Source organism: Hipposideros armiger, unplaced genomic scaffold (genome assembly GCF_001890085.2).
Source record: "Hipposideros armiger isolate ML-2016 unplaced genomic scaffold, ASM189008v1 scaffold_11, whole genome shotgun sequence".
NCBI classification, from domain to species: Eukaryota; Metazoa; Chordata; class Mammalia; order Chiroptera; family Hipposideridae; genus Hipposideros; species Hipposideros armiger.
Window position 1 is genome coordinate 2,679,495 of NW_017731361.1, and position 26,978 is coordinate 2,706,472.

A 26,978-nucleotide genomic window follows, 5' to 3' on the forward strand; every position below is an offset into this window, starting at 1 on the left:
TGTAGAGGGCAGTGTCACTGGCCCTCATATGTGGGATCCGAACCGGGGCCCTCTGGCGTCCCAAGCCAGTTCTTAACCATCGCGCCACTCAGCCGGCCCTGGATGTGTGTTTTTAAAAGCTCACTATGAGAAGAATAAACTCGAAGGGTCACAGTCTACATGAAAAGACCAGTAATGAAACAACTATAGTAAAGTAGGTGAAAGATGATCAGTATTTGACATGGGTGATGTCCATGGAAAAACAGATACATTCAAAAGAGATTTAGAGGTAAACATAAGCTGTGGTGGGCGGAGCAGGTAAGAAAGTACTAAAGTACAATCTAAGTGGTTAAATCAGGGAAGACTGTTCGAGGACCAAGTTTGGAAAAGGGGTGATATTATGAGTTCAGTTAGGACAAGCTGAGTTTGAGATAGCTGTGAGATAACAAGTAGGGAAGATGAGTAAGAAGGTGAATACAAAAAAACCTGGAGCTCAAAGTTCTCCAACTAAAGAACCGAAGACATGAATTTGAGAGTACTCATAGTCCCTGCAACTGAAGCCATGAAAACTGCATACAGAAAGAGTGCAGGAAAAACCAGAGAACTTAGGATGGAGACTTGAAGAATGTCCACGTTTAAAAATTGAGTAGAGAGGAAAGAGCTGAAAAACAGCAAATGTGAACAATTGACCAGAAAGGTAGGAGGAAAATTAAGGGAGTGACATAATGGCCACCAAGGGAACAACACTTTTCAAGTCAGGATTAGTTCATAGTATCAAGATGCTGAGAGCTAGAACACAACAGGAAATGGAATATGTCCATTAGGTTTAGGGACGTGGAACTCAGTTAGAGCAGTTTTGATGGAGTGAGAAACAAGTGTGAAGGGAAAGGTTGTGAAATAGAGACGAGGTGTTTAGACTGTTCTTTCAAGAAGTTTGGCTGCGAAAATAGAGAAAGATCAGTGGTCATTTAAGGTGGGAGAGACTTGAGTATGTTGTAAGATGGATAGAAAGGACTCAGCAGAGATGAAGACAGAAAGAAGAGTTGAGTGAAAGAAAAGCCCCCTGAGAAGGCGAGAAGGGAATGGAGTGAGTACAGGGCAGAGCTGGAGGAATGGCCTGAGACAACAAGGGACAGGCCCTCTGTCATTTGAAAGGAGGAGGAGAATGAGTGTGTAGGAAGGTCAGTTTATACTTGTCCCTCCAAACACACAAAGTCATAAAGTCAGCTCTGCTAATGTTTTCCGGAGCAAACCTCAAAATCTACAGGCCTATGTGTTCTTGGTGAGCAATGTAGATGCAAGGAAGCAAACAACCTCTGTGAGCCCCATCTCAACACCTAATACAAATGACATTCCCTTGTCTGCACCACTCCTGAGTCACAACAAGGCCAAATGGGGGCTGCTTCAAGCCCAGTTGTCCCCAGGTGATGTGACAGGATCTCTGGGAGCTGGCCCAGGTATAACCAGGTCAAATCTGGGGAAGTGACTGAAAACAGCAATAGAGCAGAAGAGAAGTCACAAAGTGCCAGCCTGCAGACGAGAGATCAGATGGGGGCGTTAGGAGGGGAAAAGGCCCACTCACTCCTCGCAGTAACTTTGGAAGGGAGCAGAGGCTGCCTAGCTGTTTACCAGACTAAGTTCTTATTTCATACACTATAGTCCATAGTGAGGTGCCTCCCAGGTCGCTGCCCAGGCACCTGACCCATAGTTCCCCTAAGGCTGGAATCTGGGGCAGTTTCTCCAGTTCACTATCTCAAAGCCATGACTGTGACTTTAGGGCCAGAATTCAGTCAGCATCTCTTAGGCCAACGTGCAGAAACAGCACTAGAACACAAAGATTTACGAGGACAAGTACTTGCCAAGGTCACAGAAAACAGAAGACCAAAACACAGGAGCCAAAACACAAATCCCAGGTCAGCACTTAACCCCCTGCACGTCCAAACCACCCCTCCCCGTGCCCTGTCCAGGTCCTGCTCCCCCAATGTGCTCTCCTTCCAACCCTTTGAGGCACTCCTCCCATGGACCACAAGAGAAGATACTCATTTTCAGTGCCAGCTCTTCTAACAAAAGCTCATTCCCGGGGGAAAATCAGCAGAAAAGCTTAATTCCAAATGAAGAACGGCAGGAGGAGCCTATTTAGAATGCTGCCTCCTAGGTCTCTGTAGCTCCAAGTCCCCGAAGCATTGGGGAAGACAGAAAGAGAACAAAAGGCAGGGAACCACGGGGAGGTGATAACTGACACTTCACAGGCTGCCTATATATAATAAGCAAATGACATAATAGAAATAAACACAGCTTTGGGGAGAGGTGCAGCAAGCACTGGCCTAGCAAGCCCAGGGGCTCCAGGGAGTCATGCTGGGCTAGAAACCCGGTTATTTCTAGGGCACCAACCAGCATCTGACCTGAATCAGGAGGCTCTCAAAGCAGGGGCCAGAGGGCCAATTAGAGGCTACGAAACACAGCCCAGCTCCAGCCAGGGGCCTTGATCACCGACCTACTCCCAGGGTTAGGCAGGGACAAAAACCACAGAATTTTTCAGAGCCCCATCCAGGGGCTCTTTGAATTGCTTGAGTCTCCACATTAGCCAGGAGGGGATGCGTGTGTAACCAGTAAAAGGAAGTAATCCCCTTATCACTGCTCTTTGTTTTTAGATTCGCTGTGCCTGGAAAGCATGAGTTCAAAAGAACTGCATCACTTCTAACTAGGGTGGCCAGCTTGGAAGTCACCTAATTGTTTTGAGGCTCAGGTTCCTAGATGTAACATTGGGAAGGGAAGGCCCACCTTCTGGGTTGTTAGAAGGATCAAATAAAGTAATGTCTGTAAAAGTACATGCTCAATAAATGTTAGTGACTCCTTGTTACCCTGCTCTATCTGACAGTTTACACTCACAACTACAAGTTCTTGGTCTACATCCCCTGTACTCGCAGCAGAGGACAACAGGGGAGTGGCTCAGAAGTCTCCTCGCCATTCAACTCAAAAGGTAGAAAGTCCATACCCACACATAATTCCTAGGAGATGAAACAACAGGCATTGGCACGAAGAATTTTCAGTTGAATCTGAAGAGCTTTCAAAGGTAAAAGAAAACAAGAACAGAATTCATCCTAAAGAGAAGCTTCATGGGAAGTGTACTGGCTGGCCTGTCACTTGGAGGGGTTTACGTTAGGAGTTCACAGGACCGGGATGAGAGACCTAGCTCCTCACCTCCTAATACCCCAGGGCCCAGGACAGTCAAACCCAGGGTAATATAAACTACCCAAGCACCAAAAATGACTCTTGCCTTCCACTTTTAGGAGGAAGCAGGATATAACAAAATTGTCATTTGAGTTTTTTTTGTTTTGTTTTGTTTTTTTTAATCAACAGGCAGAGTATGTCCCAAGATCAGGATACACATGTTCAAGCCAAACTTCTACTTCCAGAGATCTTTGCAATGAGAACAAATGACCATGACACACGGCAAGATGCTCAAAGACAGACTAAATTCTACAATTACTGAGGCAGCAAAATGTCCCCATGGCACTTTAGCAATTCGTGTAGAAAAAGAGTGTTTGTGTCTGTGTGGCCCACCTGGCTCCAATAAAGAGTTAGCTGATTCCATCATACCTACTATGCCATTGATTGTAAGGCACAGCCAAATTTCAGAGAAGTTCATGTACAGGGTGGGGGGGGGGGAATGCATCATAGAGCCAGTGAAATGGAACTTGTCTGCCTGATGAGATATTCTATGCTGTGTCTCAAACTGCCACTCTGTGGCCTTACCCTTTAAGTCCTTAGCAGAGGGACTGTGAAGAAGTTATGCAAAAGTCACTCTTAGGGCATTAATCTTTAAGAGTGAGCAAACTGGTTAGTAATTGTAATAATAACAGCACTCTCTGATACAGCACTTTGCAATCTTCTAAGCACTTTCACAGACATTATTTCCTCTAAGCCTCACAACATCCCTGTTGGCAAGAAAAACAAATATCACTAGCCTTGTTATTCTGTTAAGGAAACAGACTTGCAAAGGTCAGTTGTCCCAAGGTCACAGAGCTGGTAAGTGGCAAATTGGAGTTGAAACGACATCTCTCTCTCCTAGGATTGTACTCTCTGTTTTATGAGACAGAGTCTGAGGTTAAGACCAGCATGTCCATTGAAGAAGTCCATGAGTAATGCCTGACCTTGTATTTTTGAGTTCTCTCTTTACTCAACACTGTTTTCCTAAGAATGATCCTTATAGGCCTAAGGGGGTATGGAATACTAGAATGGACCATGCTTTTGCTGTGCCTATGACTTACGAGAGAATAATCTCAACCACTTAAGTTTCACACCACGTGGGGAACTCATGATTCCCTGAAATATCACCTCTGTACCCATAAAGTGAGCGTGGCCTCATATGTTGCTAATTCCTCCTTAAGTCCAGGCAGAATGGTCCTAAGGATTCCTGTCTGCATGTACTTAAGGAACAAGGACAATGAGAACTTCCTTTGTCCCAGGTGAGAGACCCCTTAAAGAGCAGAGTGCCAGAAATGGTCTCCCAGTCTAGGAGAGGAACAACTACATACCACAAGTCAAAAGGCCTTATTTTAGGAAATGTTTTGGGCTCCTCTCAAAGTAAGAATAGCCTACATATCTACATGCATAAAAACAAAAGGGCTTTGGGCCGGCCCAGTGGCGCGATGGTTAAGAACTGGCTTGGGACGCCAGAGGGCTCCAGTTCGGATCCCACATATGAGGGCCAGTGACACTGCCCTCTACAGCTAAGATGCTGAACAACAGCTCAACCTGGAGCTGGGCTGCCGTGAGTCACCGGCGACGGCGTAGGCTGCAGCCCCTGCGGCAGTGGGTTGCCATGGGCTACTGTGTGTAGCCAGCAGCCAGCGTAAGCGGCCAGCAGCTGCAGTGAGCGGCCGTCCAGAAGCTGGCGACTGATCTGCCTCGCCCGGGAAGAACGCAATGATGGTGCCAACTTGGGCCAGTGAAGCAACATCCTCCACCACAACTAGACTGAAGAACAAAATGACAGCAACTTGTCTGTTCCCCTTCCCCCAATTCCCCAGCACTGTTCCCATCCCCCCAATTCCCTAATAAAAATCTTAAAAAAAAAGGGGGGTTTTATCCTCAGCCCTCAGCTCTTTCCTTCCTATAGTCTTGCCTCCAGGAGTCCTCTGCTCTTCCAGCATCAGCTGTCCCCTCCTCATTCGGCCATGGACTTGCAATTTTATATCTCCAGTCTGGTCCTCTCTCTTAGGCTCCAGCCCTCTATCAAGGGAGCCCCAGCCTTTTTTCTTACTGCTTCTCCAACTCATGCTTCATGCTGCAGCCTAACTAAACCACCTCCCATCCTAGTTCAGGTAAAAAATTTACTGAGCTAGGTGCTGTGTACCACAATATGTTTTGAACTTTCTTTCTTCCATGATTTTATTCAAGCTTTTATCTCTACCAGGAATGACCTGCCCCTCCTATCAAGTACCAAAGTCCAACTCGACCCATCTTTCAAGGCCTATCTGTAATTCTATTTCCTTCTCCTTGGAGTCTTTACTGATATCTCTAACTAGAAATGTATTTGTCCTCCCCTTTCCTTTTTTATGTGCTACCCTGTATAAAAGCATAAAACTTAGTACCCTTAACCACGATTTGACAATCTGCCTTTCCCTCACTAGAACTTTACAAGCTCCTTGATGGTATATCCACGTCGTATTCATTTTTATATTTCCTACAAAGAGTTCTGCACAAAGAAAGCACCCAACAAATGTTTGATCTCCTACTGTCTACTGTCTTTTCCAATTGGGTCTCTCAGCAACAAGAGGAAGCCTTGTATAAACTGCCTGGGTTCAGAATCCTGGCTCTACCATTTATTTACAGCTTCATGGCCTTGGGCAAATTATTTAACTTCTCTCTGCTTGCGTTTTCCCCATTGTAATAAAGAGGATAACAGTATTTATTTCATATGGTTATTATAAGAACTAAATGAGATAACATTTATAAAGTGGTTAGTACAGTGCCAAGTACATTATAAGTGTCACAAAATTATTCATTAAGTAAATAAAATCATTGCCAAACTCATCATTTTCTCCCTTAAAATTACTTTTCCTCACAACTTCTCTATTGCTAAATGGCACTATTATTTTCCCCAGCTTTCCAAGATCAAACCTTGGCTCCTTTCTTTCCATCATGCCTGCCACCCAGCTCATCACCAAGTTTCACAGCTCATCACCAAGTTTCTAGAAAGAAACCATGTAAGTTTACCTGACTCTTCCCCTGGTTTCCATGGCTTCAATGACTTTATAACTCCCTCTTTGATCTCTGGAACGTGTATCTCTCCCTAACTCCAGTCCACTCTGAATTGTGTGTAGAAAGTATTTGCAAACATTCCTCTCTTTATCTCATATCTTCGTACCAGTACAATGGTGCCTATCACCCCCAGAACCTGGTCCAAACTCCTTTGCCTGTATCTGCAGACCCTTTTAAATCTGATCCTGCCCTGCATTCCAAATCTTATCTCCATTATATCTCTACCCCAACCACACTAATCTCCTCATGGTCCTTTAAAGACATCTTGCTTGTCTCTACTCTGCTTATATTGTTCTGTTGGCCTAGAAGCCTTTCCCTTATCCTCCTAAATCCCCCAAACCTTTAAAATTTACCTCCAGTCCTAACTCTGTCCTGGAAAATTTCAGCCCTAATTGATCCTCCCTATCTCTGAATTCTATAGTCTATTTTCCCTTTTTGCAATTACTATGTGCCTTTTGCTTTATGTCTGCTTGCTACTGATTCACATTAATCTGATATCCCCAACTAGACAGTAAACCTCTCAAGAGCAAGATACTTGACTACTAGACCTCCTTGCACTCTTCAAAGAAAAGAACAATAAGAGAGCTTAAAAAAAACAACAACGTATTTATTAGCCAATATTTAATGACAAACTTGCCTCTCCCTTTCTTTGGGAGGCAGGGAGTGAATGAGAACGGGACTGCACACCCATCTAGCTGATCCTATATGCTGTGTTCACAGATGGTGTGGCAACTCTACCTGGGGGGATTAGCTATAGCCAAAAATCTGTTGACAAACGCCAACAATCACTGCAATCTAGGCTGCCATATGGTTCACCCAGCTCTGTAGCAAAATCAGTTTCTCAGGGATATGGAGAGACCAAGCAGGCCAACTCTCCAATCTATGGAATGGAGGGAGGTCACCTTGAGCTAGCCCTACCAAAAACAGCAAGGCACAGAGTCTTCAAGGACAAGCCAAAGGTCGAGCAGATGCAAAACCTACATCTCCTGAGGCTCCTCTCAACTGAATCTAGTGACATGTGCCCAAGAAGCCCCTTCTCTCAAGACTCTTGAGACTTCCCTAGAGGAATCCACAGCTGGGCAAGGGCAGAGAGAAGAGGTTACACTGCCCTCACTGTCTGGAGAGAGCTGCCCAAAGGCATAGTCTAATTTCTGTTTTCATAGCGTCTGGTCCTGAGGGCCATTAACAGAGTAAAACAATTTTGTCACTGAGCCAGCTGTCCTAATTTAGGAGGGATACTCCCCATTTTTTGATCAACTATTCATCATCTTCCCCATTCTCACTCCGTTATGGATTTCAAAGGCAGGAAGAGGTCAGGCCCCCATCATCTTCCTAAATTGCCCCAAACCCTCCCATCCAATTATCACAATCAAAGACTCAAGGAATCTGCTTGGGTTTGATACTCAGCATGGACTACAGAGGAAGTCCAGCTTCAAGAAAACAATTCAGCATCCCAGACATCCAGATTTCCCCTCAGCCCAGTATTTTGCTAAAAATTTCAAAGAAAAACTACAAACCCTTGCAGCCTCCATTCTGATGCCATGCCACTTACCTAGTTGGCTTGAAACACTCTCTCCACCCTAGTTCTCACAGCTGAGGAAGAAACTACCATTTGTCAGCTCGAAACAAAACCCAGGATGTAAGTACAGCCTGCATAAGATCATACAGAAAGCAGTGGATAGAGACTGGACCCAGGGAGGCTGATTTCCAGGAAGGATTCTCATCACTTAACAACAATAACACCTAACAAAGCTTGAACAGTCTCCTCTTCCTTAACTAAGAACACGGCCCAGACTTTCCCCCTGGCCACTTACAAGGAGCTCCTGTCACTTCTAGCTGCCTGATTCAGATTGTGATTCTGCTGTTTACTTGCCACCAATAACCCTGTCTACATCCTAAAGCCCTTATATCTCCCATTCCTCTGTGGCAAAGCAGAAAACTCTGAGTATCAAGAGGACCCTGGATAAATCGCTTGTGATGAATAAAGCTTCTCTTCACTTGAACTATCTTGAATGAGCTCTCCTGACTATGCTCCTTGGGTACAGCACCTGTAGGTACCTTAGAGTCACACAGGAGAAGAAATCATTTCTTCACTCCTTTTTTCCTCAACTACGATTTATTGAGCTCCTATTACCTGCCAACTATGATCCTTACCATGAAGGTGATAAGGATGCAGTGGTATACAAAACAGCCAAATTCTCCTATCCCTGAATAATTTTTTCAAGGTACTTCCCATAGAGGCTAATAAAACACACATTCCATTCCACACATTAGAGATTTGGTTTTAGTTATTATTAACAGCAGCAACAATGATAGTAAAGAATCCAGTGCAGCACAATGAAAACCAATCCCCATTTTCATCTAATGTGGCTGCCTCAATTTACCACTTTGATACCTCTACCAACATATTACATATGTAGGCCAATTTCCTCGCATGAACCAGATGCTTATTCCCAATTGCCAGTTTTAATCCAAAGTAAAATTCATTCTCTTTTCAAGTCACCAAGCAGTTGTTAGCCATCTAAGTTATGTAAGGCACAAATAAAATAAAATAAAAAAGGTAAAATAATAAAATAAAATACATCCTTTGCTCCAGTTCCATTTTACACTCAAGAAGCTCAGTCTGGAGGCCCATACACACATACCTTCCTTCCCCATCCAATCTTGCTAAGTGATAGAATAGACCATTATGATCACAGAAGAACTATGAACTGCTACAGAAACATAGGGGATGCCATGATTCATTAGGACTGAAAGGACTGGAAAAAGATTTGAGGAGAAGTGGGACCTGAGATGAGCCTTGAAGGATGAGGGGGCTAGCAACCGACTGAGGAGGAAAGGAAAACATACCAAGCTAAGGAAACAGAATGCACAGGAGCACTATGAAAGAAAAATGTGTTTAAAATGTTCAAAATAGTACATTTTGGCTATAGCAAAAAGTGTGGAAGAGTGGGCTAAGGGATTAAAGGCGGGCAGGGGTCAAATTGTGGAAGTGCTTGCATGCAAGTCAAAGAATTTTCACTCTATTCTATAGATAATAAGCTATTGAAGGTTTCTGGGTTGGGGAGAGATAATTACTTTGTTCTAGAGAGCTAATTCCAGTGCAAGACTATAGATAGAAGAGAGCAGAGACTCTGAAAAATAGTGAATTCCATTCAGCAGTCTAGGTGAGATTTAAGTACCCAAATAGAGCATCATGAATGAAAAGAATTGGAATGAAGAGATTTTGCTGTAGCAAAAACTGTCGTGACTTGACAATCTACTATATACAGTGGCTGAAGGCAAGAAAGGCACCAAAGATGATTTTGAGGTTTCTAATAGCTTGGAAGATTAGATCAATGTTATCTAAGATAGGCACCCTAGACAGAATAGAATACAGGAAGGAGAAGATAATGAACTCAGTTCGAGACACTTTGGATTATATCCTTTGTTAAGACCTCAGAAAGACCAAAAGCAAGGCCTCAAAGAACCTTTGAGACGCACAAAAGGCCCTCTAAGGATTCTAAGGAGGTGCCTCCCAGGTTCTTCCCAGTAAGTAACAGGGATTCCTCTAATCTGAAGGATCTTGTCCCACAGCAGCCTCACAGGGAGCTCAGGGTGGAGAAGAGCTTATTTTGATAAGATTTGAGGGTGTGGCTTTTCTAAGGGCAGTAAGCCCCGATAAGATTCATAGGCAAACCACACATTTTTGAAAAGAAGGGTACTAGCAGCAACACAGTCAGGTTGGACTTAAAGGGATAAGCAGTACAAAGTGAAAAGATAACTTTGGACCCCCAAACCTCTACAAGTAGGAAGCAGGCTGAGTGTAATGTATATAGTTTCTATTTTCTATATGTTTTGATATCTTAAAAAACCCTTTCTGGCTGGGGAGAGACTGCCATTTGGGCTAGCCAATTGGTTAGCCTTTGATATGCAAACTAACCAATCTAGAGCCTTCCCTACTCTACTCTGCTCCTTAATCATCCCAGGACCAGGTATGAGACCACTAGGGACCACCTGTATAGTTTAGAGCCCACCAAAATTATCCAAACTAGCCAATCCTAATTTGTCACCCTGCCCTGCTTTGCCTTCCCCAAGGAAACCCCAATAAAAATTCTGACCTAATGCTTTCCCCTCTTTTCTGTCTTCTGCCACCTGACCACAACCTGGCACTTCTCCTGTGACCCTAGTGTGGCATACGGTGACCCCCTCTGTAGGACCTGTGAGTATAGTAAACTGGGTTTTTTTGTTCCTTTCCTGTGTCTCGTGTATCCACACCTGACTGACCATCACCTGAAAGAACACAGAACACTGAGAAATCTACTTAGCTACAAACACAGGCTACATTTTATGGGAAAGGAAGAGTAATTCAGAGGGCAAAAGCAGGAGCCCATAGGATAGAACAAGGAACAGTGGAGAAACATTCCCAGGCAGTAGGACTGAGCCTGTTCACGTGCCACGCCGGATTTCAGAACTGCTATGGACTAGCGAGTGCTTGCTCCCCTCTTTCTAAATGGACACATCTACCCCAGATAGAAGACTAAGGAGACATGACAACTAAATGTGATATGAGATTCTAGATTGGATCCAGGACTAACAAAATGCCATTAGTAAGAAAATTGGCAAAATTTAAATAAGGTCTATAGATTAATTTAGCAATATTGCATCAATACTATTAATTCCTGATTTTGATCATTTTACATGGCTGTATAATTTGGGGAACCTGGGCAAAGGGGATTCTTTGTGCTATTTTTGCAACTGTCTTATAGGTCTGAAATTATTTCAAACTTTAAAGTAAAGAAAATAAAATAGTTTTCAAATATTGAAGTATTACCAAGTTTTTAAAAAGGGGCATCTATGGCAGTGATCCTATGTCTATTCCAGCATTGGGTGGGGGCAGATAACTTGTTTCTTTCGTTCACTACTTCAGGTCAAGAGGAACAGCACTTGAGTTGTTCTATTCAGGGCCTCATGTGCACCTGCACCTGACTTAGATACGGAGACCCTGGCTCCTGAGCCTGAGCCGGCCATACCAGGTGAGACTTTCTTGAGGAAAGGGGATCTTGGGTGAGGATGAGTGTATTTTTCATGTGTGAGAAATATAAATAATTTGTGACCAGAGGGCAGGCTATAATAGTTTCACCACATGTCCACCAATTCTTTGACCATCTTTCCACCAAGAGGTGAAGTCTAATTCTGCTCCCTTGAGCCTGGTTAGGACTTAGTAACTCTCTTCTAACAAACAGAATATGGTGGAAGTGATGCTAGTGACTTCTGAGCCTGGATCACAAAGGCAAAATAGCTTTGGCCTGGCCCTCTCCTGGTATGGACTTTGCCACCATGCTGCGATGAAAACCAGGCAAGGTCCCTGGCCCTCAGCCTCAGCTAAGCTCCCAGAGGAGAACAAGTCAGCATCGACTGCTGTCAGAGAAGAAAATTTGAAATGACCCAGTCTTAGATACCGTCTGGCTGCTCATCTGCCACCTGACAAAAACTACATGAAAGATACTAAGCTTCTTAGCTGAACCCAGTCAATCCCTAGAGTTGTGAGAGATAATAACTAATAATTGTTCCTTTTGAAGCCACTACATTTGGGGGCGGTTTGTTATGCAGCCACTGATAACTGAAATGATCTGCCATAGGTAGTTGGGAACTGGGACACAGAAAGATTAGGAGAGTTTCCCCAAATTCACACAGCTAGTAAGAAACGGAGTCAGGATTTTACTAAAATAATCCAAAGCCATGCTCTTTCCACCAACAACAGACATGACAATAGTAATTACAGCTAGTCTGGGTCGAATGTTTTCTGCAAGCAGGCACTGTTCTAAACACTTTATTTACATGGAGTGACTCACTGGATCCTTATCACCGTGTTATGAAGTAGGTATTATTAATAGCCTCATTTTATAGTTGGGGCACAAAGAGGTTAATTAATTTGTGCAAGGTTATAGAGCTAGTAAGTCATAGAGCCAAGATTCACCCTTCAAAGTTGACTCCAGAGCATGCAGTCTTAACCGTTATGCTAGGTACAGTTGAAACTTCAAAACAGATGACATAAATTGAGAAGAGAACCAAGGAGAGCCCCTTAAGGACTGTACCCTTTACAAGGTAGTCAAAAAGAAGAGCCAGTGATGGGGTGACCTGCAAAGGCAGGGGGAGGGGAAAGAACCGAACACTACATCTACATTACTGGAGGAAGCTATGGCAGGATCCACAAACTAGCTTCAATCTTTAAGGGTAACCAGGTCAACTGCAAGCCAGCCATGAAACCCGTAGTTGTCAGTAACAAACTCTTCCAAGGGAAGTAATCTTTGAACCAGAGAATGGAGAGTAATGTCCTCTGGATTACCCCCTGAGTCATGTGGACAGGGCAGCACTACTGCCCTTTTTTATTCTGCCTCTTAAAATGACAAGACTCATCCCTATCCTGGAATGATTAGGCTGTTATTTAACTTCAGAGATGAGAAAAGTAAACTCTTGTATTTACTTTAAAAGGAAATGGTTCATGACCTTGCCCAATGAAAACCATCAAACCCACGGGGACCCTTTATCAACTTGATGTTTTCTTTTAGACATATCTCCTTGCATTAAAGTTTCAAGTGACCCCTCACAGAGCTAATCTAGAACCAAGGTCTTTAACTCTGTATAACAAGCTCTGGCCCAATGGCAGACCATTTATCACAGGCCCTGAGGCTATGATACCACCCAGGAGAAGGACGGAGCCCACTTTGTGTGTGGACAAAGATAGAAGCTGGGTAAAACCGGAAGAGGTGAAAACAGTATTCCCAAGGGAACCAATCTCAGCTCCCGCTCCCGTTTGCCCTCTCAGTTAGCTGAGCGAACACCACACAGTGGAAACCTACTCAGATAATGTACATAATGAGAAACAAAGGCAGCAAGCTCCCTCCCGATCTGATGCCACCTATGTGCCTCCCGTCAGCTTACAAGTTAGGTTCTTTCCCAGCAGCAAGGAGTTTCTCTCAGATGTGGTGATGTCTTGCTGTGCCCAGAGTACGATATTACCTGGCTACACATCCTAGGCTCTTCTTTTTTTTTTTTTTAAAGATTTTTATTGGGGAATTGGGGGGATGGGGAACAGACAAGTCGCTGTCCTTTTGTTCTTCAGTCTAGTTGTGGAGGACGTTGCTTCACTGGCCCAAGTTGGCACCATCATTGTGCTCTTCCCGGGCGAGGCAGATCAGTCGCCAGCTTCTGGATGGCCACTCATGGCAGCTGCTGGCCGTTCATGCTGGCTGCTGGCTACCCACTGGCCCATGGCAACCCACTGCAGCAGGGGCTGCAGCCTATGCTGTCACCGGCGACTCACGGCAGCCCAGCTCCAGGTCGAGCTGCTGTTCAGCATCTTAGCTGTAGAGGGCAGTGTCACTGGCCCTCATATGTGGGATCCGAACCGGGGCCCTCTGGCGTCCCAAGCCAGTTCTTAACCATCGCGCCACTCGGCCGGCCCCCTAGGATCTTCTTAATACAGGTCTGAATCACCTGGGCTGAGCCCCAGAGGTGCCATCTGAAAGGGATTACTGTCAGTACTTGGCCAAGATAAATTAATGTACATGTCACTAAGATGCCAGTGAATGTTACTAGCCTTTTTGGAGAAAGCATTCCCTTTTGAAAATGAGACCTGGAAGTATGGAAAAGACCTTCTTGAAAAAAGCCCTGTTTTGTCCAAAAGAACCATACCTGAGAGAAATTCCACCAGATTTGTTGGATGTGGTTCCACTCTCACGGGTGCCTATCCCAGGCCTTGTTCCTACCTTCCCACTAGGTCCTTCAGACCTAACGTCCAAAGAAGGGTTGAAAACTTTGTACTAGAAATTTCTGGAAACTTCTCTGGTTCTTGGGAGGCTGAGGAATGGTTGTACATTTATGACAAAAGCAAGTATGACAGCAGGCTTAAGTAAGAAGGTGGGGAGCACGGTAGGAAAAAGTAGGAGGGAAGAGTATCAGATAAGAGGGTGTCAAAAGTAAAACCCATATGAACAGACTATGAAAAGGAAACCAACTAAGAGTGAGCAGTATCACAGGCTGCCTTTGAAAAGAATCTCTTCACTTGTGGGCCTTGGTTTTACTGTGTGACAACTGGATCATGTCATGGTCTGAGACTTGTTACTTCCTTTTTTAACAACTATTCTTTTGGGCCTGGTGCCGTTGGTTAAGACTTGGCTTGGGGTGCCAGCTCTGAGCAGCAGGGCCTGGTTTGGATTCCACATTAGGGCCAGTGACACTGTGCCCTCTACAGCTAGGATGGTGAACAACAGCTCAACCTGGAGCTGGGCTGCCGTGAGTTGCCGGTGACGGCATAGGCTGCAGCCCCTGCTCCAGTGGGCTGCTGTAAACTATCATGAGCTCCGGCAGCCAGTGTGAGCCGCCGTGAGCCGCCGTGAGCAGCAGTCCAATAGCCGGTGAGCGATCTGCCTCACCTGGGAAGAGCGCAATGATAATACCAATATGGGCCAGTGAAGCGATGTCCTCCACAACTAGACTGAAGAACAACAGGACAGCAACTTGTCTGTTCCCCTTCCCTGATTCCCCAACGCTGTTCCCCTCCCCTAATTCCCCAATAAAATAAAAAAAAACCCACTATTCTTTTTATTATTTTTTACTCCTGAAATCCAATCAACCAATGACAATGCTGGGAAAGTTACACTGGTTGCAGCCCTGCTGTTTTTTTCTCATTCAGAGACAGAAATTCAGACATGACAGATCATTAACCTAATCTGCTTGTTCCATCCTGACTGACAAAAAAACTCTCCCCTTTAAAGCCATACAAAGTTACTCCAGAATAGTCATCAATTGGGCAGTTCTTGCGAAATTCATCAATGGCCTAAGCAACATGGTGGGGTACTGTACTGAGATTATACTCATGGCCACAGGCACAAGTGGAAGGGACTCTGACTTGAGGAAGCTGAATGCCATAGCCTTCTGCAAGCTGATAACCAGCGATCCTTAGGGGCTGTTCACTAGAACAGAACTCCCTCTGGAGAGCCTCTCAACCCCTACCCAATACTGCTAAGCAGACATGGTAGAAAATGCCTCATTTCAAGGAAATGTTGAAAGAATGAAGATGCCAAAGGAGAGACATGAAGAAAAATTGGGTTCCCACTCCCTTCCCTTTTAGAAAAAAACAAAATGATCTAAGAACTAGTACTGGCCTCAGAAGTTCCCAAGCTGCCTACTAGGCAAAAAGGTACAGCTGCTCCTAATTTGTGATCTCAGCTTACTACAGCGGACACCTGGTTATACCTCTTACCTCCCAAGCTATGCAGCTTGTAGCATGGACAGGCCAGAGTAACAAACAGAGTCTAACTGGACATTTCAGTGAGAGACCAGAATGCGGAATATCCAAAAAGCTCATATAGCAAGTGAAATTGGAGAATTATGCAGAATGCCAACTAACCAAAAGACAGAAAGGAAACTCAAGCCAAAATATTGACATGCGTGAGCAAAACCACCTAAGATAATTCTAAAACTTGAGAAGAGAGAAATACTTTCAAGAAAATGAACATATTATAGACTATCAAGAAAAAGAAAACTGAACTGAAACATAAATGAGAAGCAAAATTCTGCCCTTTAGCAAAATGTCTGAAGATGCTTTCCATCTTAAGGGACAGATGCTCTCTGTCCCTTAGCCTGGGCTGTCATTTGAGGAACCTTGAAATGTGTCTAGGACATAAGTGGTCAGTGGAGAAAACAAAAGGGCCCACTCACTACCTTCTTTCTAGGCAATAGCCACTAATCAAATATTTACTTAACTATATTTAACTACTGCCCCCAAAGATCTTACAATTAGCTGAAGGAGGTAAGATACTGACCCATCAAAAGATAATTGACAGTGCGTGGCATTAAATGATGTGTCATATAAGTGTTACAGGCCATAAATACTAAAAGTCCAAGAATAAGAAAAAAATGAGGAATACTTGCTAATTTCTCTCTCTCATCCTGGTTATTTTGTGTAGCACAAACACATCCCTCTGCGACTGAAAACACTGTTCTCAGCATGGAATCAATTTAATCAATCGATTTCATCTCTTTCTATTCCTAAACCACCCCCACCTCATCTATATCTTTTAGAATCCCATCTCAAACTAATTCTCCAAATAAACTCTAACTCTCCAATCAGATAGATCTTCCCTTTATGACTGCTGCCCTCCTTCCAAAAGCATTACGTTGTTATATCTTATGACATTCATCATATTCTAGATTGAACGACTGTTCTATCTTTGTACTTGTAGATTGTAAGCTCCTTGATGACAAGGGCCATGTCTGACGCAACTTCCCTACGGCTTCTCGTTCTTGACACAGAGCACATATTCAAATATTTGTTGAAGCAAACATTTGAAAGATAGAACTGAAAGAAAGCTCTTTTAGTAATACAACCTTTGGGATACCAAATTGCATCACTGTCAAAATCAAAATAATGATGACCTGACTTTCCCACGGGCTGGACCAGGTATTTAGCCATGTGGTAACCTTCCTTTCATTCAGCTCTGAGGAATGTTAGTTCAGCTTGGCTTCTGTTAGTTGGATCAAGATCAAGACCAAGACCAAGTAAAACATCCCAGCCTAAAGGACAAAGGCAGATCCTCAGTCTGTATAAACAGATCAAGGAGTGAAAGAAGAGGGGGATGCCAATGTCCTCAACACAGGGCAGGAAATCTGTGAAGGGAAAAGAGAACCATTTAGGATTCTGTTTCTGAAGAGAAAATAAAAAGTAAGCTGAACATCACATCTTGGGGGTCCGTGTTGCTGGTGGAATACAGAAACGCTCCAGGATATCTATGCTGGGGCCACTCTGGAAATATCTGCAAGGGTAAATGGAATGTTAACCACCTCCAGCCCCACCCCAGGAGGCAAGCCACACAATCAGGTCCTACGCGGAGGCACAGAGAAGGGCTAACAGGCTCTGTCCCAGAGAAGGTCCCTGGAGAGGCTATTTGGATTTCATTTCATGCACAAAGTGGGAAGGGAACATTACTGTAGAACAGAGCTCATATGCCACACTTGCCAGCAGCAACTAGCCAGAGAAAGAAAGTGCCTTAATTTAACCTCATTTCATAATTATTAAAAACATCACTGCTGATAAGCAGCAAATGACCTCAGCTGGTGTGAATCTGTCTTTCGACCCCAGACTGGTAGAAGCTGCCCAGTTCTTAGCCTGGGTACAGCATGTCCTCTTTTGTGTCATCCTAATGCCTTTTAATCACCCTCCTGGTTTGCTTCAGTCCCTACAGCCTTCCATGGGTCTCCAGCTCACCGAGGTTCATCTGTGTGTGCTGTTATTCTTAAAGGACTCTACTTCATTTCACATAAGACAGTCATTTGTTCAAACTTGTCATAATTTAGCACTTCTACCAGTCAATTCATCTCCTTTACCCAGTTTTCTAGAGTTCCCTATAGGATCTTTTGAAATTCATAAACTGGATGTATTTTATGTACGAATTTCAATGAGTAAAGTGGGAGAGGAGGGTTAATTCACTAGAAACAGGTCCCAAATCCCCATTTCACATACATCCAACCAAACTCAAAATTGGAGGAGAAATTTCTTTGATGTTTGGCATAGGTTACACTAACAACACTTCAGACCTTGAAAAGAAAAACCCAAGAACAAATTGTTGAAGACTGAGACATCATTGATGCTGACATCATTCCTTTTCCAAATCAATGTTCAAAATTGCCACATGACACTTAAGCCAACAGGATTTAGAGGGTTAAGACTTCCCACTGTTTAGATTTGCATTTTTGTTTCCCCCCTACTTATCCAAATGACAGTTTCCTGATCCTCTGACATTTTAACACTATGTTCAAATCAGTTACCTTAAACATAGTACTTCAAACTAATATTCAAATACAAACTAGTATTCAAACTAGAATTCGCTAATTCCCCCTGGAATCGTACCAGCTGTACAGGAATTTGGTCAAAATCAACCTCTTCATCAGTAACTGGGGTCTTTGGCTCTAAGTGAATATCAATGCAATCATGTACTGTGGAGTTTTCTCTTTCCATATGTGGAATCACGTAATTTCCCACTTGGATGCTATTGTGACATTAGCAAGAGTGTGAATCAGTAGGAACTGCTATATGGGCTGTGCTGCAGCCCCGATGCTCAGTGACAAACCTTTGGATCTCTCCTTTGAGCCTGCCAATTAACTCACTCACAAAATTCATTGTCATGGAAAACGTCCTAATAGCAAAGTGTCTGAGACATACATTGGTATTTCCACTTCTGATCCCAGGGTTATGTTTGTGAGTTAGGGTACTGGTTAAGGTCTTGGGTTAGGTTAAAAATTATATGTATTACTTGGGAAGAATTTATCATAAGATTAGCTTAATGACAAAATTAATGTTCTCCATCTGTTAAGAAAAAATATATAAGACTATTTTGAAAAACATTTTGCTTTTAGAGAAATACACATTTCAAGAATATGTTATTTTACAACTGCCTTAGAGCTGGGTAGCTGAGGACAGGGGTAAGAGGGAGACTTTTCACCTTCTATAGTCTTACGGACTTTCTGAATTTTGAGCCATATAAATGTTACATATTCAAAAATTTAAGTAAAATTTTATAAAGAAAAAAACTAATGACTTATTTGCTATTAGAAAATAAATTTAAAATGTCCTCAATAATAAAATATGGTAAAAAGGACTGGGACCAAGAAGAAGTTAGACACCTAGTTAATAATATATACCACTCTCTCTAGCTTCCAAACCGTTTGTTAATTCAAACTGATTGTTGTTTTATTGTTGTTTAAACATGGGGTTGGGGGAGTGGTAGGTAATGTACCCTCCAAAAAAGAGGGTCTTTCTTCTCTGGCAAGACCTTTATTCTCCACTGCTCAAATCCCATTAACACTAATAAGCACAATGATTAAGCACTTTGTGGTTAAGTACTCCAGCTGATAATGACTGCTTTGGAAGAAAGGTTCCCACAGCACAGGTAAAGGCTATTATCAAACTCAGCTTTTGAGCACAGGACTTGGTGTCACAGATCGAGTTAAGATTGTTTTAGTATTTATCTGAAGACTTGCTTTTTAAACTTCACTTGACTTCATCCATTCATTCAAAAGACACTTATGAGAGTTTCACTATAAGCCAGGCACAGCATCAAACTCAGGGGACAGGAGAGGGAGGTGAAACAAGACCTCAAAGATAAGATTTGGTTCCTGCCCCCAAGAATTGCAGTCTGCTGAGGAAAGCAGCCACTGGAGGACATAATGATATTAGGATGGTAATTCTACCCCTAAATCTATAACCAAGTCTTGTCCTCACCACTAGGACTGGTCAGTTTCTAATCTAGTTTCACTTTCCCATTTTCAAGCTGCAGCACAGCTGGGGTTTCCAGCTGGCTGGGGAAGAAAAGATTCTTTAAATAAACAGCATTTTAAAAATATGCAGTCGCTTTTGCTATACTGAATTTTGTGAACCACCTTCCTCTAATATGTGAATCTAGGTGCTAAATTAATTTAAAACAATCCTAAAGAATGTAAAAGCCCCCCAGGAATATACCTTTTCAGTTTTTAACAACAAAGTCCACTATACTTTGGAAGAAAACTTGGAATCAGAAAGTCCCAAAGGAAGAATGATCTTTCTTTCTTTCTTTTTAAATACTATCTATTGTGTCTATTCAATAAGGAACCAGCTTAAAACCATATATAGAGGAAAGCAACAAGATAGGGTGTGGTTATACCAAAATATATGCAACCATCGTTAAAAATGCAGGATTATTTGCAGAACAGGATGCTTTTATAGCATTGAACAGAGTTGTTGCTCCCTGAATGTCCTTTCTAACAATTTTCCCTCTCCTTTCCACAGAAGGCACAGAAAACCCCTCCATGTATGCAATCTTCTTAGAAATGCAAAGATTTTACTCAACTCTTGACCACCAGAGGTAGTCATTTTGGATGAATGATACACATTAGATCTATAAAAACGCCCCTCTGACAGGTAGTGCTTTTCTAGGAGAACTTCACAGGCTTTAAGTCAACATTTCACAGTTGAGGTGAATTAGCCATTTATGAGAACCTTTTAGAAGGAGTCTAGGATGACCCCTGTGTTGATGCTCCCGAGGCATGTCAACTTTTAAGCACAATTTATCCCTCTGTATGGTACATTGTCCCAAAGTCAATGTACCAAACACAACTTTCTAGATCATCTCCTAGGAACCAACATCTTTCAGAACCTGGACACACTCAGAGCTGAAACTGGCTAAACAAAGTAGCAATTCAACCACCGTTGCTCAATGTAACGGCCATGATGACAGTTTTCCAAGTGCCAGTTTCCCTATTTTGCAATGGGCAAATCTGCTCCAAGGAGAAAATGTTCCCAATGACCCTGTGGCCCAGAGGGCTTTCTTTAGAGCTAGAAAACAGAAAATCAATTTGTTAGTTATTTCCTGCTGAGCACAAGGAAGGTGTTGTGGTTAGTTAGGATGATTTTGTTTCCTTATTTAATATGCCATTACCAGTGCATGTTTTCTTTAACCACATAGTAGAAAATATGAAAATGCAGTTTATGCTCTTGTCATACGAGTATTATCACCAGTTCCACAAGTTTCTTCTCACAAACATGTCCTTTCATTTCTACTGCCCTTATATAACCCCCCTAAACTGATACATATCTATGTACTGTCAATTCAATACAAATATTTTTGCCTTCTAAAATATTTACTTCCACACCAATTCTGCTCCTTGATCATTTGTGATATGTGAGGGCCTTCTCTTTAGCAGTGATCGCAGTCCTAAATTTATCTTTTTGAGAGCTATACTACACATGCTATTTTAATCATACGAGATGACCATAACCTAACAGCAGACTATATTTCTGATCCCCGAATCTTTCCTGACCTCCACCTTCAACTATTACACTCTTAAACACTAAAGTAAACAAGGTGTAATTGATGGGCGAGTGGGGGAGGGGACTGGGAGCAGACAAGCCAATTAGTATACGGAGTTATCTGACAATGACCATGGGCCTCAGTGGATCAGGCTAGGGAATATGTGGCAGTGTGCTCTGTGCATATCCAGGAGCAACTCACCGAAATCCAAAACAGAAGCTGTCCTTGGACAAGGTTCAATAAGTGTTTTTACTATTTCCCACTGCACAATACAGTTCCACAGTTATCCGAGGGATCTCAGATAAAATACTTAGCAGAATAAAAAATTAGAAATTCTTAACTGGTCTCAACTTGTCTTCATAAAACATTTCAGAGCATAAAATCAACATTACAGAGCAGTCAACAATATTCCTCAGAACAATGTCAGAGACGGAACCTGATATTATCACCAAATGTTTCCCCCTTACTAAGACACTGCAAGATTCCTCTGATTTAAGTAAAGTGAGCACAGCTGAACACAATGCCTAGCTATACTCCCACCACTAAACTAAAATTTGTCTCTTGAAGGACAGGGGTAATGGTGGTAGTGTGGGGGAGGGAGTGAGGAAGCTTACAAAAGTCAAAGGCATTGATTTAAAGACAAGGCAGCAAAACTTCCTATGAGCTATTCCACATTCTTTGCTGCTCAAAACCTCCTTCCACCACCCAGAATCAGTCAACTGGGTAAACATGCCAACATCTATGACAGTCCAGGACGTCTATCACAATTCAGTGATTACACAGGTCAGAGTCACACCACAAGCACCAAATTCAGCCTTAGTTGGGACAAAATGAAACCCCAATATGAACAAGCACAAGACAAGCTAACACCCAATACTCCAGTATGGGAACAATTCGGTTTGAAATACCTTCCTGAGAAGTAAGTACTGGATTCAGAGACAGGAAGAAAAAGCTCTTAAACCAACAAACCTTTGACTTTGGACATGGGAGACCTCCATTCCCAGCTGCACAGATCTATAGATTTTGGTGTTTTGTTTCTCATCACCTGCATTCCTGTGCAGCACCCAACATCATGAAGATGAGAGATGCAGTCAACACATCCTGCCAGTAAGATGTCAGAGCTGAACTTACAGCAATCAGCAGAAGTTACTCTATTTCATCGTCATCACCATCACAGCCCTAGTAAGATCTCCCAGAAACAGCCCAAAGAAGTGTCTGCTCCCTAGTCCTGGAGGTTAAGAGAAGGCTGTGCTACCCACTTAGCAGGCAATCACGACTGAGAAAATCACGATGGAGAAAAAACCTGAGCCACATGGAGAAGGGAAAACAGTAGCAGAAAAAGTCTAACTCTGCCTGCGCCAGCGGTGTGGATGAGCAGAGCCCGGAGCCCAGGAGAGGAAGGAGGGGGCGGGGGCCATCATTCCCTAGGAGAACTTGTAAGTGGAGGCCTTCACAGCCTGGGAGTCTGCCCACTCCTCCTGCAAGACCCTGCCAGCCTCGGCGAGGCAGGCCCGTGGGAGCAGAGCGGGCAAGGCCTCCGAGGGTCACTCCTGACTCACTGAGCCTCGGGCCAGCACCACCCGGACCTCTCCGTTTTTCCGGCCGCTACTGGGCTATGATGGCAGCTTTCCAGCCCCACATGCCATACATCAGCCGCAGATTCCTGCTGGCACAGGCCAGCGCCTCCCCCAGCCCCCCACCCCTGGCACACTTTAAGCCTTATCCTCCTTCTTCCTAACCTCAACCCCCTCACCCACCCTTGCCAGGCGCCCTGCCCAGGGGCGGCCCCACCCCCAGCGCCCGGGCACTGCCAGGCCTGGGCACCTGCAGCACCTCCCCGCCCCACCCCCATTCTCTAGCACCTCGCCCCTCCCCCCTTTCTCCAGCAGAGGGAGGGGGCGACTCACCGCAGTCAGTGCACAGGATCTTGCCCACCTCTTTCTTGAGGTTTTTGCCGTTAGTGTCGAGAGGGGCAAAGGCCGTCTTAAAGACTAGGGGCTGCTCCGTGGGCTCCAGGAAAAAGATATAGCGCTGGTTCCTTTCGAGCGGCGCACAGGAACCCACGCTGATCACCTGCTCACGCTGCAGCCCCCCGCTCCGGAGCGGCCACTTGTCCAGCACCTTCACCAGCGCCACCCGACCCGAGGCGGGCGGTTCGCGGGTGCTGTTGGAGCTGGAGCCGCCGGCCGGGGCCAGACCCTGTACCTTGCCCTCTACCACCACGGGTGCCTTGTACGCCTGGTCCTGCACTGACTTGAGGCTAGGCGAGTAGCAGGCAAGCGACACACCGAAGAGCAGCATGGAAAAGCCGGGGGCCGGGTCGCGCCTCATGCCGCCGGCGGCTGCGGCTCGCGAGCGGGCGGCGGCTCTCCGGGCTGCGGGGCTGCGGGGCTGCGGCTGTTGCGGCGGCCGCGGCTCTGGGGGCGCAGCGGGACGGGAGATGCTGCTGTGGCTGCTGCTGCTGCTGCTGCTGCTGCTGCTCTCGCTGCTGCTGCTGCTGCTGCTCTTCTCGCTGCTGCTGCTGCTGCTGTCGCTGTCGCTGCTGCACCGAGCCTTCTTCAGTGGCGGCGGCGGCAGCGCTGAGCAGCAAACCTGCCGCATCTGGCCAGGCCATTTGGGGGGCTCCGCCGCTCCGCCGCCGCCGCCTTGGGAGGGGAAACAGAGCCTGCTGGAAAACCGGAAACAGCGTAACGTTAGCGCCTCGTAGCCCTCCACCGGCAGCCCGGGGAGGTGGCCCAGCTAGGGCAGGGGGCAGGCGGCAAGCGGGCCGCGATGCGCAGCGCGGAGCCGCGCAGCGCTCCCACCCTGCGCGCCAGGACCTGGAGGAGGATGCGGAGGATGGGACGCCCGCCCACTTGCTCTCTCGCGCCCCCTCTACCTCCGGACCGAGTGAGGAGCGCGGCTTCTGCAGGGGAAGCTTGGGACTGCACCGCTTTAGTGCCCAGCTTCAGGGCCCTCGGGGGCGCGGGAAGGATCATGCTACCCTTTGCTCTGGGGATTTATCCGCAAGACAGTGGGGTAGTGCGTGAGAAGGGGGCGGAGTAGAGGTAACGGATTCAGACACCGTCCGAAGAACATGGGAGTGGGACACAGGGCGTGCCCCTGCGTGTGGCCATCGGCGGTAGCAGCCTGGCAGATTGCGGCTGCCCCGAGCGGTGGGGACGGGGGTCCAGCCTCCCACCTCCTGGGTTGTCCCCTTCCCTGGAAGGGCCCCAGAGTCTGGCCCCTAATCGAGCCCACGTGCTGGGGCCTGCCAGCACCAGGTGAGCGCTGAGATTCGCGTTGAGTGGGGGAGGATCCTAGCCTCGTCATTTGGGAGAATTGGGTTTACATGCGGGCTTGTCTCAGCATTGAAAACACCTAACCCGAAGTGGTGGTTGGGAGAGGGTCCAGTCCTCAAGACTCTGGGCTCTCTCCAGCCGCCAGATGGAACCAGGCTCATCGTTTGAAGAGCCGCTCCTTGAGGAGATGGGGGCTTCTTGGGATCAACCTGAGAGCCAGAGCCTGTCAGGCCAGAGGCTGCTTGCTCCACAGGAAATGGTTTCTTTTTAAAAGTCTGGTGCTTACAAAAGACAGGAGAGTTTGCTCCACTGAGACCAGGATCAGATTTTTAAAAGTAATCCAGGATCCCTTCTCCTCATACCAAGAAGGGTCCAGGGAGTTTTCAATACCCAGCTTATAAGCTTGAAGGATGTGGAGCATTTTATCCCTGACTGGGCCCCTCAGGAAACCGGCCCAAAGCTGTCTCTTTTAGGCTAAGACTGCAATTCTGGAAACGAAGTGGGGAGCTAGACCTTTCCTCCTGTCTAAGAGCCATCTCGAGCTCAACGTATCCAAAGCCAGCAGTGTTATTTCTCCCACCCCACTCCAAATTCCCTGTAATTATTAATGGCACCATTTTATTCTTGGCCACTCAATCCATTCCAATAAATCCCTTAGTCTCTTATTCTCCCTCATCTAATCAATCACCAAGTCCTTTGGCTCTACATTGAAAAACATCTCTGATTTATCTAGCTCCTCGCCAAGTCTCCCATGAATACCCTAAGTTCAAGAACTCATCATCTCTCACCTGGACTATTGCAAAGCCTTCTAACAGGTCTCCCCACACCTTATCTCATCACCCTCCTCCAGTCCTACCACAGCCAGAGTGGTCTTTCTAAAAATAAACCGCAAACATGATTTGCCCACGCTGTTGCTCTCAGGAGTGAAGTCCAAGCTCTTCAATATGACTCTTCATGGACCTAACCAGCTCCGTGCTCTGGGATCCAACCACTTGTTATAGCCATCCTCAGCACACTGCTCTGTTTCTTGGTGTGCTTCTGCACATAATGTCTCATATCCAGGAAGCCTCACCTCCACATTGTCCACCTAGAAAATGATTCTTTCCCAAGGCCTGGCTCAGCATCTCTCCCTTTCATCCCCACCACCATCCACAGACATGATGGAATTAATCCTTTCCTTTTCTGTGTTACCATGTGCCTCATACCTATTGCTGCACTGACCCATACTGTACCTCAAGCAGCTGTTAATAGGGCTACATTAGACCCATCAGACCAGGCCACCTTAACGGTGGGGACTATGTCCTATTAGTCCTTGGATCTCTATCCAGTGGGACATCGAACACAGTACCTGGCTTAGAATAAGACTGAGCAAATCTTCAGTGAACTGAAAATCAACTCTCTTAAAGGCACAGGCCATCTTTTTGGCCCCATCATGGTCCCCCATCACTATAAGGAAGATTGCTAACTCTGCCCTCTCACTTTTCAGTGGAAGAAACAGTCTCAAGGAGAAAAAGGAACTTTTTCTCAAGATCACACACAGCCAAGACTGTACTCAATCTACTGTTTCTGAGACCAAAATAATGGGATGGAGCTTGTGCCCCGGGGTCAAGCAGAGCTGGGTTTCAAATAAATTTTGTAACTTACTAACTTTGGGACGAGTCTATTTCACCCTCTAGGCCTCAGTTTCCTCATCCATATAATGGAGGTAATAAGAGTCTACCTCATAAAGTTGTTTTTTGCTTATTATGTACATATGCAATAAACATCCAGTTGAATGACTCCTCTGTGCCAAGCACCCAGGCACAATACTGGTCACTGGGTAGACTGCAGTGAACCAAACTGATGCTCTCGGCTCTCAAATCTCAAGAATTGGGAAGACAACAGTAAACCGGTAGATGAATAGGTAAATAAATTACTTAGAGTGATACGGGTCCTGAAGGACATAAACAGGATGCAATGATAAGGAATAATGGAAAGGAGACAGGGTAGATCTTCTTGGATAAAGGAAGGCTTCTCTGAGGAGATAACATTTAAACAGAGACTAGAAGAGTTTGAAGGATGTAGATTATGTGAGATAAGTGTAAAGTGCTTAGAACAATGCCTGGTGCACAGTAAGGGCCAAAATTAATGTTCAATATTGTTGATATTTTACTTAATTAGTGGTTCCTAATCTAAGAGCCGAGAGTTGCTAAGTGGTATGTAGTTTTGCAGACTAAGACTTTCTGCATATTAAAAAATGTGATGCAACTTTTTGATAGTAGATGCCACTGTGATAAATAAAAATACATATTCTCTCTCTCTCTTTTTCACATATCCATTTTAAATTATAACAAGACACAGTTCAGTATGAATAAAGAAGATTGAATCAAAGTGAAGAAGAGTGACAAGATATGCTACAATTTTGTCTTTTTTTAAAGGATAAATACACGAATGTTTGTAGAGCATAGGTTACCTTTGAAAAGACACAGCCAGAAATTAAAACAATAGTTGGCTCTGGAAAGGGCACTGGGTGACTGAGGAATGGAGTGCAAAAAGATACTTTTCATGGTATTCTGTTTTGTGCCTTATGAATGTGTATCAAGTTCATATACTACCTATTCAAAAAAAATTTTAAGAGCTGATC

At 44.8% G+C, this 26,978-nt stretch overlaps 1 protein-coding gene across 5 annotated transcripts in view; it reads right to left on the reverse strand.

Annotated features, from left to right (window-relative positions):
• Window positions 1–24,151, reverse strand: part of NRG2 (neuregulin 2) — a 187,061-nt gene extending 162,910 nt beyond the window's left edge. For 3 of the 5 annotated variants that reach the window (XM_019662005.1, XM_019662015.1, XM_019661996.1), the window contains exon 1: window positions 22,982–23,916. In XM_019662005.1, coding sequence (XP_019517550.1) covers window positions 22,982–23,675 — 694 coding nt within the window. In that variant the 5' untranslated portion in view covers window positions 23,676–23,916. Of the gene's footprint in view, window positions 1–22,981; window positions 23,917–23,952 lie in introns of those variants that run through there. The other 2 variants (XM_019661989.1, XM_019661981.1) reach the window with 2 other exon arrangements.
• Between the last annotated feature and the right edge of the window lie 2,827 nt (window positions 24,152–26,978).